The sequence below is a fragment of the Chlorocebus sabaeus genome, chromosome 26 (assembly GCF_047675955.1).
Source record: "Chlorocebus sabaeus isolate Y175 chromosome 26, mChlSab1.0.hap1, whole genome shotgun sequence".
Taxonomy (NCBI): Eukaryota; Metazoa; Chordata; class Mammalia; order Primates; family Cercopithecidae; genus Chlorocebus; species Chlorocebus sabaeus.
In genome coordinates, this window is record NC_132929.1 from 52913719 (window position 1) to 52931988 (window position 18270).

General features: G+C 38.7%; 1 protein-coding gene across 6 annotated transcripts in view; it reads right to left on the reverse strand.

Annotated features, from left to right (window-relative positions):
* The window catches only part of SCAPER (S-phase cyclin A associated protein in the ER), a 552134-nt gene that overhangs the window by 482505 nt on the left and 51359 nt on the right, over positions 1 to 18270 (reverse strand). For all 6 annotated transcript variants that reach the window (XM_038010211.2, XM_038010215.2, XM_038010212.2 and 3 more), the window contains one exon: positions 5429 to 5626. In XM_038010211.2, the coding sequence (XP_037866139.1) occupies positions 5429 to 5626 (198 nt within the window). The remainder of the gene's footprint in view (positions 1 to 5428; positions 5627 to 18270) is intronic.

Below are 18270 nucleotides of genomic sequence, written 5' to 3' on the forward strand. Positions count from 1 at the left end.
ATAAAAATCAACTGAAAATGGATTTAAAAAGTAATTGTAGGCCGGGCACGGTGGCTCACGCCTGTAATCCCTGCACTTTGGGAGGCCGAGGCGGGCAGATCATGAGGTCAGGAGATTTGAGACCATCCTGGCTAACACGGTGAAACCCTGTCTCTGCTAAAAAATACAAAACATTAGCCAGGCATGGTGGCAGGCACCTGTAGTCCCAGCTACTCAGGAGGCTGAGGCAGGAGAATGGCATGAACCTGGGAGGCAGAGCTTGCAGTGAGGCGAGACCACGCCACTGCACTCCAGCCTGGACGACAGAGCGAGACACCGTCTCAAAAAAAAAAAAAAAAAAAAGTAATTGTAAAGCCTCAAATTATAAAAACCATAGAAGAAAACCTAGAAGATATCATTCTGGATGTATGTCTTGGCAACAATTTCATAACAAAATCCCCAAAGGCAATTGCAACAAAAACAAAAATAGACAAGTGGGACATAATTAAACATCTTCGGTACAGCAAAAGAAACAATTAACAAAGTAAACAATGTACCAAATGGAAGAAAATATTCACAAACTATGCATCTGACAAAGATCCAATATCTAGAATCTATAAGGAATTTAAATCAACAAGCAAAACACAAACAGCCCCAATTTAAAAATGGGCAAAGGACATGAACAGACACTTCTCAAAGACATAACACAGTCAACAAGCATATAAAAAATGCTGTATCAGTCTGCTCTCACACTGCTAATAAAGACATACTTGAGACTGGGTAATTTATAAAGGAAAGAGGTTTAACTGACTCAGTTCAGCATAACTGGGGAGGCCTCAGGAAACTTATGATCATGGTGGAAGGGGAAGTAAACACGTCCTTCTTCCATGTGGCAGCAGCAAGGAGAAGTGCCAAGCAAAAGGGGGAAAAGCCCCTTATAAAACCATCAGATCTCATGATAACTCACTCACTATCACGAGAACAGAATAAGGGTAACAACCTCCATGATTAAATTACCTCCCACGACATGTGGGGATTATGGGAACTACAATTCAAGGTAAGATTTGGGTGGGGACAGAGCCAAACCATATCAAATGCTCAACATCACTATTCATCAGACAAATACAAATCAAAACCACAATGAGACACCATCTCACATCAGTCAGAAAAATTATACAACCCCATTTAAAACTGGGCAAAGTACACGAACAGACATTTGTCAAAAGAATACATACATGGCCGGGCGCAGTGGCTCATGTCTGTAATCCCAGCACTTTGGGAGGCCAACGCGGGCGGATCACGAGCTCAGGAGATCAAGACCACGGTGAAACCCCGTCTCTACTAAAAATACAAAAAATTAGCCAGGCGTGGTGGCGGGTGCCTGTAGTGCCAGCTACTCGGGAGGCTGAGGCAGGAGAATGGCGTGAACCTGGGAGGCGGATCTTGCAGTGAGCCGAGATTGTGCCACTGCACTACAGCGTGGGTGACAGAGTGAGACTCCATCTCAAAAAAAAAAAAAAATACATACACAAGCATACGAAAAAATGTTCAACATCACTAATCATTAGAGAAATGCAAATCAAAACCACACTGAGATCCCACATCATACCAGACAGAATGGCTATTGTTTAAGTCAAAAACAGATGTTGGCAAGGTTGTGGAGAAAAGGGAATGCTTATACACTACTGTGGGAATGTAAATTTGTTCAGTCACCATGGAAAGCAGTTTGGAGATTTCTCAAAGAACTGAAAACAGAAATAATATTTGACCCAGCAATCCCATTATTGAGTATATACCCAAAGAAATATAAACTGCTCTACCAAAAAGATATATGCACACATATGTTCACTGCAGCACTATCCACAATAGCAAAGACATGGAATCAACCTAGATGCCCATCAATGGTAGACTAGATAAAGAAAATGTGGTACATATACACCATGGAATACTATGCAGACACAGGAAAAAACAAGATCATGTGCTTTGCAGGAACATGGATGCAGCAGGAGGCCATTATCCTAAGCAAACTAATGCAGTAATAGAAAACCAAGTACCAAGTTCTCTCTTATAAGTGGGAGCTAAAGATTGAGTACACATGGAAACAAATATGAGAATAAGAGACACTGGGGCCCAACTCCATCAGAGTTTTACACATACTCACCTAGCCAAGTGTCCCCAGAGGAAGCTCCTATGACTCTAACACCTTCATCTATGCCTATGCTCCTTCCCTCAAATAGATCATTAGATACACTCAGGTCTTCTTTACTTGATCACTGAGAACTATCCTAGAGTCTTCAAGCCCAGCTGGCACAGGTTACTCCAGCAAGTCTACTGTGCTATGAAATCTCTAAGCCAGATGCAGGTGCCAGTCTCTTTATCCAAAGGAGCCCCCAAGCCTCCAGAGACACACATCTAGTTCCCTCCAGATTGAAATGGGAAACAAGGAAAGGAAAATAAAATGTATTCCCAGCATGTTTTCTCCAAACTCTCTCAATACATTCCAGAGCCACCAAAATCAGTCCACACAACAAACATTCAACCAGAGAAGAAGATGCCAATCTCCCCTTCCAGCAGCCACACCCACAAATTTCACAACCAACTCTTTCAACCCTTACCTGAAAATTTTGTGAGAACAAATGAGGGAATGGCCACCACTTCATTAACTAAGCACACTCCAAAAAGCAATTCCCCCAACCCACTCTAGCCTACCTTGCAAGAGAGCAAGGGAAATGTAGGGGTAATGCTTAGAGTAGAGTTTTGCTACAATGTCAGTTCTTAGCAATTTATGTAGTAAAGTAGCCGATGTCATAAACAGGCACAACCTTCAAACTCAAAAAATCAGGAACGTAGCTTCTTTTGATTACAAAGTTAGCATCACTCAGAAATCCCTGGCAAACAGGAAAGATACTTTTCACATCACGCTATACTTATGTGAATTACATAATGTGTTATTAACTGCATTTTACGTATGAGACACAGAACTGAACTGTGATTATTTTAACTAAGGTTAAAACATAAAAATCACAAATAGGAGTAAATCTTTCAATGCATTAACAAAACAATGGCTGAATCCACTTACAAAATGAGGAAAAATTATTGAGTCATGTATCTCATAAAGATACTAACCAAATGAGATCATGGATGGCAGTGCCTTAATAATGAGAATAAAGCAAAACAAAACAAGAAAACTAGTTAGTATATACCCAGCATGTGCTTAGACCAAACGTTAAATTGTATCTTTTATACACCACTACCTATAAGTCTTGGATAAGGAGAAGAGTTGAATATAAAAATACCTTTTAAACTCCTAGATTTCTCAGCATAAGCCTTTGAGCATCTTGGCACAGTACAAAGAATGGAAAACACATCTCTATTCCTCTCACTTTGTCAAAGCTTTCTCCATTCTTTTAATCTACAACTTACACAAAAAATTTCTATTGCTATTAAGCTTTTATAAAGCTTGGAACAAGTGACAGAACCAGAAATAAAATCCACACTTTCTTGTGGCCAGTTCTAGCTTCCTAAAACACAGTCGTGTCAGAGAAAGGTGCAAGAGTTTCTGCTTATCACAAAAAGACATAATTGCAATTGGTCAATCTCACTTTAAAGAAGTATATATATTTTCAAGCAAATTTGATTTCAATCAGTCATTTGTTATTTTTAATAAAAAAAAAAAAAGAAACTGCTGCTTTGATTAATCTCTAGGGGTAATCTAGAGCTATTCTAAGCCCAAATGCTCAGTTTACAAAGCATAACAGAAAATTAAGTCCAGTAGTGTCTTCTACCACAACATACTGACTCATTATACTCCAAGAATATGATTTTTAAACTTAAAAATATTTTTCTTTAAACATAAAAAGTAGCTGGGCATGGTGGCTCATGCCTATAATCCCACAGCTTTGGAATGCTGAGGTAGGAGGATTGCTTAAGCCCAGGAGTTCAAGACTAACCTGGGCAACATAGTGCGGCCTCATCGCTACAAAAATTTTTTAAAAATTAGCCAGGCATGGTGGCGTATGTCTGTGGTCCCAGCTACTCAGGAGGCTGAGTGAGGAAGATTGCTTGAGTCCAGAAGGTCAAGGCTTCAGTGAGCCATGTTTGTACCACCACACTCTAGCCTGGGTGACAGAAAAAGACCTGCCTCAAAAAAAAAAAAAAAAAAAAAAAGTTTTTACATGCTGATAGTAACAATATTTAAGTATAACAACCACACAACATATATTTAGATGGTTTCAACTAATGTTCATTTTGAAACCTGCTTTTGATAACCAATATTTTTAGCTAGTCTAAAACATATTTTGACTGTTTCCAATTTAAGAGAAAACATAGCTGCTGTCTCAATACGTAACTCTTCTTTAATCCCTCATATATTTCAAAGGTTAAATAATGAATTCCAGGGTTTTCAACCATATTCACCATAAAAACAGAAGTTATCTCTTTAATATTTCTATAAACATGTATCCCTCTGGTTTTCCTCAAAATAGGTTTATTCAGTAAAAACTAATATGGTATACAGTCTCTACTTACTAAAAGGCCAGGCTTTTTAGATAGAGACACTCTATACCATGTGTCTGTTTAATATCCTATTACAAACACAAGATTATTTAAAATTAGAAAACACACCTTACAATGACATCCCAATCCCACCCAGGATTGTTTATGGTTAGCCATCAATCTCACTTTTCCCTAACCAAAGTGAATTAGGAGAGTGATAAGTATCTCAATGGAAAGGGAGTAATGTCCAATTAGACATTAAACATGAAACCAAAGAATGTGAAATCTCACTAGTGCCATCTACAGCAACAATGGAGAATATAGATAAGAATTTTAAAAATAATACTGGATGTGTATCCAACCTTTTGATTCCCTGACCAGAACTATGCAGCAAGACAGCTGTCTACCAAATCCTTCACAGAATATAAAATATATAATTAGGTGATGCCAAAATAAAATCTTCAAAATCAACAAAACCTGAAGCATAATGCTGATGTTAGTGTATGGATCAAAAGAACAACTTTTCATAAGAAGTAATTAAATAAAAAGCATACAGAATTTATTAAAACTAGAAAAAGTGAGATAAATGATCCAGTCAGGGCCAGGCACGGTGGCTCACGCCTATAATCCCAGCACTTTGGGAGGCCGAGGTGGGTGGATCACTTATGGTCAGGAGTTCGAGACCAGCTTGACTAACACAGTGAAACCCCGTCTCTACTAAAAATACAAAAATTAGCCGGGTGTGGTGGCATGTGCCTGTAATCCCAGCTACTCAGGAGGCTAAGGCAGGAGAATCACTTGAACCTGGGAGGCAGAGGTTGTAGTGAGCCAAGATCACGCCTCACGCCACTACACTCCAGCCTGGGCAACAGAGCAAAAAAAGATCAAGTCAGATGTAGCAAAAATTCCAGAATCTGAATTCAAATGGATTACAAGGCCTCAAAGCAAACCTTACCTTACATTCGACCACACTCTGATCTGATTCGCAAGTTACATAGATTTCATCTACTGCTCGGCGAAGATTGTCAAAAAGAAATGCCCAGTATCGAGCTCTCAGATCAATCTTCCGAGGATGCCTTGTTTTAGTGGGACTTTTATCAAAGTGTTTATCTCCAGTCGTAGATGATGTTATTTTACAGTCCACTGCAGTACTCTGGTGAAGTAAAATAAAACATGAAAATAAATAAATAAAACGGCTTCCAGGGATTGGATTTTTGTATAAAGATTCAATCAACTACAAACCAAAACTACTCCAGAAATAAAAAGCATCTGTACTGAACATGTATGGACTTTTTTCCTATCATTATTCTCTAAACAATACAGTATAACAACTACTTACACGTAACATTTACATTGCATTAGGTATTATAAGCAATCTAAAGATTGTTTAAAGTCTATGGGAGGATATGCATAGGTTATATGCAAATACTACACCATTTTATATAAGGGACTTGAACATCCAAAGATTTTTATATCCACGGGAGATTGATATGGTTAGGCTTTCTGTCCCCACCCAAATCTCATCTTGAATTATATCTCCATAATCCCCACGTGTAAAGGGAGAGACCAGGTGGAGGTAACTGAATCATGGGGGCGGTTTCCCCCATACTGTTCTCATGATAGTGAGTTCTCACAAGATCTGATGGTTTCATAAGGTGATCTTCCTCGCTTCGCTGGGCAGTTCTTCCCGCTACCTTGTGAAGAAGGTGCCTTGGTTCCTCTTTGCCTTCTGCCATGATTGTATGGGTTTCCTGAGGCCTCCGCAACCATGCTGAACTGTCAGTCAATTAAAACCTCTTTGCTTTATAAATTACCCAGTCTCAGGCAGTTCTTTACAGCAGTATAAAAATGGACTAATATAGAGATCATGAAACCAATCCCCCGTGGATAATGAGGAATAACTGTATATTATAAATCAACTTAACATATCTCTTGACCTGCTTCATACACTTCTTAAAGTATGTATTATTACCTCCACTTTACAGATTAATAAATTGAGGTTCAGAGGCTGAGTTGTTCAAGGTCACACTGCCACAGGAGACCATCTTCTAGTTACAGCTCTACAATTACACTGCTGGTTTACCATTAGACTGTTGGCCGAGGCTCAGTGCTGACAGCTCTTTACCAGATATTCCAGACCACCTCATTTCTTTCTATATACCATTCAAAATTAAAATTAACTTAGGAAGTTTCCTAAATTATACTTCCTTCCCAAAGCTTTTTTCTACATTGATCAGCAAAGGACTAGCAGCTTCCTGTGAATCCAGACTCTAATCTTATGAAATTATCAAAACTATTGCCACTCATCCCCAGCTGTTTATGAATTTATCACACATTCATAAAATGTGGTATATATGTATAGCATTCATAATCATAAGTAATTAAAATCATAAGGTAACATTTTACCATCCTTGCTTATAATGTACAATGGGCAATAATGCTTTGGGGTTAAACTGTTTCTATCATTACGTGTGACTGCTCTATCCAAGGCTTTTATTTACAAAGATTCCAGAAGGGCAGAAAATATATTTTATAAAGGATTTTTGAAAACATAGTTATCATTTAATCATCACAACAAGCTATAAAGACAGGACAAATATTATTATTCCTATTTTGTAGATGACAAAACTGAGGCTCAGACTGAATTTCTTGACAAAAGTCAAAAGAATGACAAAACTGAAACTAGAACTCAATCTTTCAATTTCTGCTCCAACGTTCACAGTGTTTGACATGCATCTAGCAAATAGTAAGTGCCCAAATAATGTAAGATATGATTATCATAAGAAAGACAAAAAGGAGAAAAAATATGCCTGTAGAAAAAATGTGCATAAACTAATGGCAATAATTGCCGACTTTGTGAAGAAAGGTAGACAAGACACATCAAATAATAGAGGCTAGCCAGGCACAGTCTTATACACATGTAGTCCTAACCACTCAGGAGGCTGAGGCAGGAGTATCACTTGAGCCCAGGAGTTTGAGAACAGACCAGGCAACACAGTGAGACCTTAAATCTCTCTTTAAAAAAAAAAATTCCTAGAGGCTGGTTAACTAGTAGAGAGTTTTAAAATATAGGGCTCTACTTACTACTGACAAAAATAACAGCAGTGATACTAACAATTGCACCAGCATCTAACATTCATGATATACTATGTGCCAAGCATTGCACCAAGTGATTTACATATACTTAATTTAATCATTGAAGCAATTTTATATTACAAGTACTAATATTATCTTCATTTTACAGAGGAGGAAACAGGTTTAGCTAAATTAAATTATACCCCAAAGCCTCACATTAATTTAAGTGACGAAGCCAGAATTCTTAATCAGGTAACTATACTACCACTTTGGCTTACTATGTCTAACTGCTTCCCAAGACACTCAATAGATGACAAAACAATCCAAACTTGCAGGAGAAATTACACACAATTGGATTCCATGAGGTAACAGTGTTTTAATCAAGGATTTTTGAGAGAAAAAGACAGAAAGAGGGGGAAAAAGAAAGGGCAGGCCAGGGAAAGAAGAAGGAAGAAATTGAGACTTCTGACTCATCCCTTTCTGAGAGACTCATCGGCTCCCCTAAGAATCTGAGAAAACCTATGGACCTATCCCCCAAAAAATGCACGTGTATGACATTCAACATATATTTTCTATTTTCTTCATGTTCACAGACTCCATCTTCAACCTCAGATTAAGAAGCTCTCCAAGAAAAGAGAGAAGACCCAAATAAATAAAATTAGAGATGAAAAAGGAGACACTACAACTGATACCATAGAAATTCAAAGGATCGTTGGTGGCTACTATGAGAAACTATATGCCAATAAATTGGAAAATCTAGAGAGAATGGATAAATTCCAAGACACATACAACCTATCAAAATAGAAATCCAAACCCTGCACACACCAATAACAAGTAACAGGATCAAAGCCATAATAAAAAGTCTTCCAGTAAAGAAAAGCTCAGGTCCTGAAGGCTTCGCTGCTAAATTTAACAAACGTTTAAAAAAGAACTAGTACCAATTCTACTAAACTATTCCAAAAACAGAGGAGGGGGAAATACTTCCAAAATCATTCTATGAGGCCAGTATTATCCTGATAACAAAATCAGACAAAGACACATCATAAAAACAAAAATACAAGCAATTATCTTTGATGAACATTGATGCAAAAATCTTCAGCAAAATACTAGCAAACCGAACATGTTCAACATTTTCAACATTACATTAAAAAGATCATTCATCATGACCAAGTGTGACTTACCCCAGGCATGCATGGATGGTTTAACAATATGCAAATCAATCAATGTGATATTATATAACAAAACGAATAAAAATCACGCAATCATTCCAATGCATGCTGAAAAAGTATTTAACAAAATTCAACATCCCTTCATGATAAAAACCCTCAACTATTGGGCATAGAAGGAACATACTTCAACATAATAAAAGCCATATACGACAGACAAACAGCTAGTATCATACTGAATGTGGAAAAACTGAAAGCCTTTCCTTCAAGATCTGGAACATGAAATGGATACCTGCTTTCACCACTGTTATTCAAAAGAGTACGTACTGGAAGTCCTACTTAGAGCAATCAGACATGAGAAAGAAATAACTGGAAAGGAAGAAGTCAAATTATCCTTGTTTCCAGATAATATGATCTTATATTTAGAAAAACCTAAAGACTCCACCAAAAACTATTAGAACTGATAAACAAATTCAGTAAAGTTGCAGGATACAAAATCAACATACAAAAACCAGTTGCATTTCTATATGCTAACAGTGAACAATCTGAAAAAAAAAAAAAAGTAATTCCATTTACAGTAGACAGAAGTAAAATTAAATACCTAGGAATTAACCAAAGAAGTGAGATCTCTACAATGAAAACACTGATGAAAGAAATTGAAGAAGACACCAAAAAACAGAAAGATACTCCATGTTCATGAATTGGAAGACTCAATGTTATTAAAACGTACATACTATCCAAAGCAATCTATAGATTCAATACAATCCCTATCAAAATACCAATGACATTCTTCACAGAAATAGGAAAAAGAAAATCCTAAAATATATACGGAACCACAGAAAAACCTAGAATACCCAAGGTTATCCTGAGCGAAAAGAACACAACTGTAGGAATCACATTACCTGACTTAAAGTTATACTATAGAACTATAGTAACTCAAACAGCATGATACTGGCATAAAAACAGACACACAGATCAATGGAACATAATAAAGAACCCAGAAAAAAATCCATACACCTGCAGTGATCTCATTTTCAGCAAAGGTGCCAGGAACATGCACCGGGGAAAAGACAGTCTCTTCAATAAATGGTGCTGGGAAAACTGGGTATCCATATGCAGAAGAATGAAATTTGACTTTCTCTCACCATATACAAACCTCAAATCAAAACGGATTAATGACTTAAATCTAAGACCTCAAACTATGAAACTGCTACAAGAAAACTTTGGGAAAATCTCCAGGACATTGGTCTGGGCAAAAAATTTCTGGAGTAATATACCCCATAAGCACAGGCAACGATGCAAAACTGGACAAATGGGATCATATCAAGTTAAAAAAAAAAAAAACCTCTGCACAGCAAAGGAAACAATCAACAAAGTAAAGAGACAAACAACAGAATGGGAGAAAATATTTGCAAACTACCCATCTGAAAAGGGATTAATAACCAGAATATATAAGGAGCTAAAACAACTCAATAGGAAAAAAATCTCATAAACCAATTTTAAAATGGCAAAAAATATAAATAAACACTTCTCAAGAGAAGACATACAAATGGCAAACAGGCATATGAAAAGGTGCTCAACATTACTGATCATCAGAGAAATGCAAATCAAAACTAAAATAAGCTATCATCTCACCCCAGTTAAAACGGTTTTTATCTAAAACACAGGCAATTAACAAATGCTGGAGAGGATGTGGAAAAAAATGGAACCCTGGTACATTGTTGGTGGGAATGTAAATTAGTATAACCAATATGGAGAACAGTTTAGAGGTTCCTCAAAAACAAAAAATAGAGCTATCATATGATCCAGCAAACCCACTGCTGGGTATATACACAAAAGAAAAGAAATCAGAATATCAAAAAGATCTGTACTCTCATGTTTGTTGCAGCACTGTTCAAAACAGCCAAGATGTGGAAGTAAGTGGCCATCACCAGATGAATGGATAAAGAAAATGTACATATACACAATGAAATGCTTGCTCTTCAGCCATTTAAAAAAAAATGAGATCCTGTCATTTGCACTAATATGGATGGAACTGGAGGTCATTATGTAAATGAAATAAGCCAGGCACAGAAAGACAAACATCACATGGTCTCACTTACTTGTGGTAGCTAAATACCACGAAAATTGAACTCAGAGAAAGTAGAAGGATAGTTACCAAAGTCTGGTAAGGGTAGCAGGGGAGTAGGGGGGAAGTGGGGATAGTTCATGGGTACAAAACAATGGAAAGAATGGTTGCAGCAAACCACCATGGCACATGTATATATCTATGTAACAAACCTGCACATTTTGCACATGTATCCCAGAACTTAAAAGTATAATAAATAAATAAACAGTAACAAATAAAAGGATAAAAATACAAAAAAAAATGGAAAGAAAGAATAAGACAAGGTATTAGGGAACACAACAGGCTGACTATAATTTAATTGTATAGTTTCAAATAACTAAAAGAGTGTAACTGGGATTATAATTCAAAGGATAAATGCTTGAGGGGATGAATACCCCACTTTCCACGATGTGATTATTATACACTGCATGCCTGTATCAAATATCTCATGTACCCCATAAATATATAGACACACTATGTACCCACAAAAATTAATTTTTTAAAGCAGTTCCTCAGCCAAGTGCAGTGGCTCACACTTGTAATCTCAGCACTTCGGGGGGCCAAGGTGAGAGGACTGCTTGAGCTTACAAGTTTGAGAACAGCCTGGGCAGCACAGCAAGACCCTATTTCCACAAAAAATGAAAAAGCTAACCAGGTATGGTGGCACACACCTGTAGTCTCAGCTACTCAGGAGGCTGAGGTGGAAGGACTGCGTAAGCCCAGGAATTCAAGGCTGCAGTGAGCTATGATCATGCCACGGTACTCCAGCCTGGGAAACAGAGCAAGACCCTGCCTCTAAAAACATTTTTTAATTATAATTTAAAAAGAAGCTCTCTCCCTGTATTTTGTAGGTTTTTGAAACGATCTGAAGTACAAAAATAAAGACTTTTTTTTTTTTTTTCAAGATGGACTCTCACACTCTGTTGCCGACGCTAGAGTGCAATGGCATGATCTTGGCTCACTGCAATCTCCAGCTCCCAGGTTCAAGCGATTCTCCCACCTCAGCCTCCCGAGTAGCTGGGATTACAGTCACCATGCCTGGCTAATTTTTGTATTTTTGTAGAGATGGAGTTTTACCATGTTGGCCAGACTGGTCTTGAACTCCTCATCTCAGGTGACCCGCCCACCTCAGCCTCCCAAAGTGTTGGGATTACAGGTGTGAGTCACCATGCCTGGCCTAAAAGATTACTTTTTTTTTTTTTTTTTTTTTTGAGACAGAGTCTCGCTCTGTAGCCCAGGCTGGAGTGTACTGGCACAGTCTCGGTTCGGTTCACTGCAAGCTCCACCTCCTGGGTTCACGCCATTCTCCTGCCTCAGCCTCCCCAGTAGCTGGGACTACAGGCGTCTGCCACCACACCCAGCTAATTTTTTTGTATTTTTAGTAGAGACAGAGTTTCACCCTGTTGGCCAGGATGGTCTCGATCTCCTGACCTTGTGATCCGCCCACCTCGGCCTCCCAAAGTGCTGGGATTATAGGCGTGAGTCACCGCGCCCGGGCAAAGATTTCTTTTATGTCTACCCCTTCTGAGATAATAGTTTCTTATATGTGTATCGAAAGGAACATTAAATAATACACTCAATTTATCAGTGCATGTATCTTACTATATAATTTTTAAAATATAATATTTCCTTAGAAATCTATCAACTGGTTTTTTAGTAATTTTTTTAGCACACCACAGCCACCATACAGACAGGAGTGCAGCCCCTCCTCCCTAGAACCCCCACCCCACTCTTCACTAGGCAGGGCCCATGGCTCATGAATGCAGAACAGTTGCCCCAGCCACGGCTGAGCATACCCACTGGTAGTGACACGGAGTTTTCCTGGGAAGAGGCTCCCAAAGGCATACGACAGCCCCTTGGCCACTGCCACAGTAACAGTGCTATTCCTCCTGCCCTTGGACTAGGGGAGGACACAAAGAGCCTAAGGGCTAAACTCAAACTTACAGTACATCACAGCTAATATACAGAGAGGAGACCAACCTCTCCTCCCTGTGAGCCTTCAACTCCCTGCTCCCCAACAAGCAAAACCCGAAGCTCATGCCAGCAGTGCAGCCGCCCCATCCCAGTGGCTGAACACCCTCAGTAACAGGGGTTCCACATTTCTTGGAGGTGGAGTCCCTAGGGGTAACCAAAAACCTCTCTGCCACTACCTCTGCCATGGAACAGTACTTGCTACCCTCAGACTAACAAAGGAACCAAGACCCAAAGTACCTTATCCATACCTTCAACAAACGACAGTCAACCCAAGGAGACAAGGCCAGTCTGTCTCCCATGTGTCCCACCCACCCCCTGCTCATCAACAGACAGGGAACCCCCAGCTTGGGCCCACAGCACAGACCTTTCATCCTGTGATGCCACTGCTAAAGTCCCTTCCTCTACTGGCTCCAAGTTGGGGAGAAACATCACCCCAGAGCTGCAGTGGGCAGCCTAGGAGTGTCAAGCCACAATCCAAAGGCAGTGGGAGAGGAGCCCACACTTTGAGAGCATTGAGAGGGAGCAAGGTTACAACTGTGAAGAAACTACACGACCAAGGAAGAACCTATCAACTGACCAATACACTTAAGCACCACGTACTGGATCACATCTCAAAGCTTCAACACCAAAAATACACTGCTGTATTAGTCCATTCGCACATTGCTATGAAGAAATACCTGAGACAGGGTAACTTATAAAGGAAAGAGGTTTAATTGACTCACAGTTCCACATGGCTGGAGAGCCTTCAGGAAACTTACAATCATGGCAGAAGGCATAGGAGAAACAGGTACCTTCTTCACAGAGTGGCAGGACAGAGTGAGTGCCAGCAGGGGAAATACCAGACACTTATAAAACCATTAGGTCTCATGAGACGCACTCACTATCACGAGAACAGCATGGGGGAAACCACCCCCATGATCCAATTACCTCCACCTGGTCCCATCCTTGACACGTGAGGATTATGGGGATTACAATTCAAAGTAAGATTTGGGTGGGGACACAGAGCCAAACCGTATTGCTAACATACCCATCCCCATGAAATTAAACAAAAGAAGTCAGCAACAAATAAAGACCTTGCACAAAGCTTCTGTCCTATGAAAACATCAAGAAGTCCATTAATTACTGAAATTACACTGCAGTTAAAGGAACACCCACACTCAGAGAAAAGAACCAATGCAAGAGCTCCAGTAACTCAAATGACCAGAGTGTCATATGTCTTGAAATGACCATATCAGTTCTTTAATAAGGGTTCTTAACCAGGCTGAGCTGGCTGAAATGACAGAAATAGAATTCATAATATGAATAGGGCCTGTAATCCCAGCACTTTGGGAAGCTGAGGAGGGAGGGTCATCTGAGGTCAGGAGTTCAAGACCAGCCTGGCCAACACGGTGAAACACCATCTCTACAAAAATACAAAAATCAGCTAGGCATGATGGCAGGTACCTGTAATCCCAGCTATTTAGGAGGCTGAGACAGGAGGATCACTTGAACCCAGGAGGTGAAGGTTGCAGTGAGCAGACTGCACCATTGTACTCCAGCCTGGACGAAAGAGCAAGACTCTGTCTCAAAAAAAATACATATATATATGGATAGGAACAAAGATCAAGATTCAGGAGACAGGCAAAACCCAATCCAAGGAAACTAAGAATCACAATAGAACAATATAGGAGCTGAAAAATGAAATACCCAGTATAAAAAAGAACCTAACAGATCTAACACGGCTAAAAAACATACTATAAGAATTTCACAACGCAATCACAAGTATTAACAGAATAGATCAAGCTGAGGAAAGAATCTCAGAACTTGAAGACTGGCTTTCTGAATTAAGACCGACAAAAATAAAGAAAAAGGAATGAACAAACCTCCAAGAAATGTGGGATTCTGTAAAGAAGTCAAACCTATGAATCACTGGCATCCCTGAAAAGGATGGGGAGTAAACAAACAACTTGAAAAAATACTTCAGGGTAGTATCCATGAAAACTTTCCCATCCTTGATAGAGAGGTCAGCAGTCAAATTCAGGAAATACAGAGAACCCCTGCAAAATTCTACACAAGAAGATCAACCCCCAAGACATGTAATCATCAGATTTTCCAAGATTGAAATGAAAGAAAAAATGTTAAAGGTAGCTTTAACAGAGAGAAAGGGCAGGTCACCTACAAAGGGAACCTCATAAAGCTAACATCAGACCTCTCAGCTACAAGTCAGAAGAGACAGGGGGCCTATATTCAACATTCTTAAAGAAAAAAATCTTCAACCAAGAATTTCATATCCAGCCAAACTTAACTTCCTAAGCAAAGGAGAAATAAGATCCTTTTCAGATAAGCAAACGTTGAGTTTATGACTACCAGACCTGCCTTACAAGAGACCTTGAAAGCAGCACAAAATATAGAAAGGAAGAACTGCTACCAAAGACACTTAAAAACACAGACCAGGGACACTATAAAGCAACCACACAAACAAGCCAGCATAGTAACCAGCTAACAACAACATGACAGGATCAAATCCACACATACCACTAACCTTGAATGTAAATGGGCTAAATGTCCCACTTAAAAGGCATAGAATGTCAAGTTGGATTAAAAAATAAATAAATAAGACCCAATGGTATGCTGTCTTCAAGAGACCCGTATCACACATAAAGACACACATAGGCTCAAAATAAAGGGATGGAGGGAAATCTACCAAGCAAATGGGAATCAGAAAAAAGGGAGTGGTTACAATCCTAACTTCAGACAAAATAGACTTTGAGCCAACAAAGATAAAAAAAATGACAAAAAAAGGACATTACGTAATGATAAAGGATTCAATTCAACAAGACCTAACTATACTAAATATATATGCACCCAACACAGGAGAAGCACCCGGATTCATAAAGCAAGTTCTTAGAGACCTACAAAGAGACTTAGACTCCCACACAAAAAGAGTGGAAGACCTCAATACTCCACTGGAAGTATTAGATCATCAAGACAGAAAATTAACAAAGATATTCAGGACCTGAACTCAACATTGTACCAAATGGATCTGATAGATCTCTACATAACTCTCCAATCAAAAGCAACAGAATATACATTCTTCTCATTGCCACATGGCACATACTCTAAAATCGACCTCATAATTGAACATAAAACAATCCTCAACAAATGCAGAAAGAACTGAAATCATACCAAACACACTTTCAGACCACAATGTAATAAAAATAGAAGTCAAAACTAAGAAAATCACCCAAAACCATGCAACTACATGGAAATTAAACAACATGCACTTGAATGAATTCTGAGTAAATAATGAAATGAAGAGTGAAATCAAGGAGTTCTTTGAAACTAATGAGAACAAAGATACAACATACCAGAATCTCTGGGATCCAGCTAAGGCAATATTAAAAGGGAAATTCATAGCACTAAACACCCACATCAAAAAGTTGGAAAGATCTCAAATTAACAATCTAACATCACAAGTAAAAGAATTACAGAAGCAAGAGCAAATCAACCCCAAAACTAGCAAAAGACAAGATATAAACAAAATCAGAGATGAACCCAAGGAAATCAAGACATAAAAAACCATTCAAAAGATCAATAAATCCAGGAGTTGATTCTTTGAAAAAATTAATAAGACAGGCCACTAGCTAGACTAATAAAGAGGAAACAAGAGAATACCCAAATAAACACAACTGGAAATGTCATGTTACCACTGACCCCACAGAAATAAAAATAACCATCAGAAACCACTATGAACACCTCTATGCATACATATTGGAAAACCTAGAAGAGATGGATAAATTCCTGGACACGTACTCCCTCCAAAGACTGAACCAGAAACAAACTGATTCTCTAAATGGAACAACAATAAACTCCGAAATTCAATCAGTAACAAGTAGCCTACCAACCAAAAAAAGCCCAGGACCAGAAGGATTCACAGCCAAATTCTACCAGATATACAAAGAAAAGCTGGTACTGTTCCTATTGAAACTATTCCAAAAAAATTGAGAAGAAAGAACTCCTCTCCAACTCATTCTATGAAGCCAGTATCATCCTGATACCAAAATCTGGCCAAGACACAACACAAAAAGGAACTTCACGCCAATATCTTTGATGAACATTGACACAAAAATCCTCAACAAAATACCTGCAAACCAAATTCAGCAGTACATTAAAAAGCTAATCCACCAAAATCAAGTAGGCTTCATCCCCAGGATATAAGGTTGCTTCAACATAGGCAAATCAATAAGTGTGATTCATCACATAAACAGAACTAAAGAAAAAAAAACCACATTGTTATCTCAAAGGATGCATAAAAAGCTTTCAATATAACAACATATCTTCATGATAAAAACTCTCGATAAATTAGGTATTAAAGGAACATACCACAAAATAGTAAGAGCCATCTATGACAAAGCCACAGCCAACATCGTACTGAACAGAGAAAAGCTGGAAGCATTCCCCTTGAAAACTGGCACAAAACAAAGATGCCTTTTCTCACCTCTCCTATTCAATACAGTATTGGAAATCCTGGCAAGAGCCATCAGGCAAGAGAAAGAAATAAAGGGCATCCAAATAGGAAAGGAGGAAGTCAAAATATCCATTTACAGATGACTCGATTCTATGTATCTAGAAAACCCATAGTCGCAGTACAAAAGCTCCTTCAACTGATAAACAACTTCAGCAAAGTTTCAGGATACAAAATCACTGTACAAAAAGTCATTAGCATTCTTCCTGTAATCCCAGCACTTTGGGAGGCTGAGGCAGGCTGATCATGAGGTCAGCAAATCAAGACCATTCCGGTCAATGTGGTGAAACCCTATCTCTACTAAAAATACAAAAATTAGCTGGGCGTGGTGGCATGCACCCGTAGTCCCAGCTACTCAGGAGGCTGAGGCAGAAGAATCACTTGAACCCGGGAGGCGGAGGTTGTGGTGAGCAGAAATCGTGCCACTGCACTCCAGCCTGGCGACAAAGCGAGACTCCATCTCAAAACAAAAATAAAAACAAAAAAGTCATTAGCATTCTTATACACAACAACAGCCAAGCCGAGAGTCAAATCAGGAATGCAATCCAATTCAAAATTGCGACAAAAAAGAATAAAATACCTAGAAATACAGCTAACCAGGGAGGAGAAACATCTCCACAACAAGAATTACAAAACACTGCTCAAAGAAATCAGAGATGACAAGAACAAATGGAAAAACATCCCATGCTCATGAGTAGGAAGAATCGATATCATGAAAACAGCCATACTACCCAAAGCAATTTACAGATTCAATGCTATTCCCATTAAACTACCAATGACATTCTTCACAGAATGAGAAAAAGCTATTTAAAATTCACGTGGAACGAAAAAAAGTCCAAATAGCCAAGGCAATCCTAAGTTAAAAAAAAAAAAGCGCTAGAGGAATCAATGCTACCCAACTTCAAACTATGCTATAAGGCTACAGTAACCAAAACAGCATGGTACTGGTACAAAAACAGACACAAAGACCA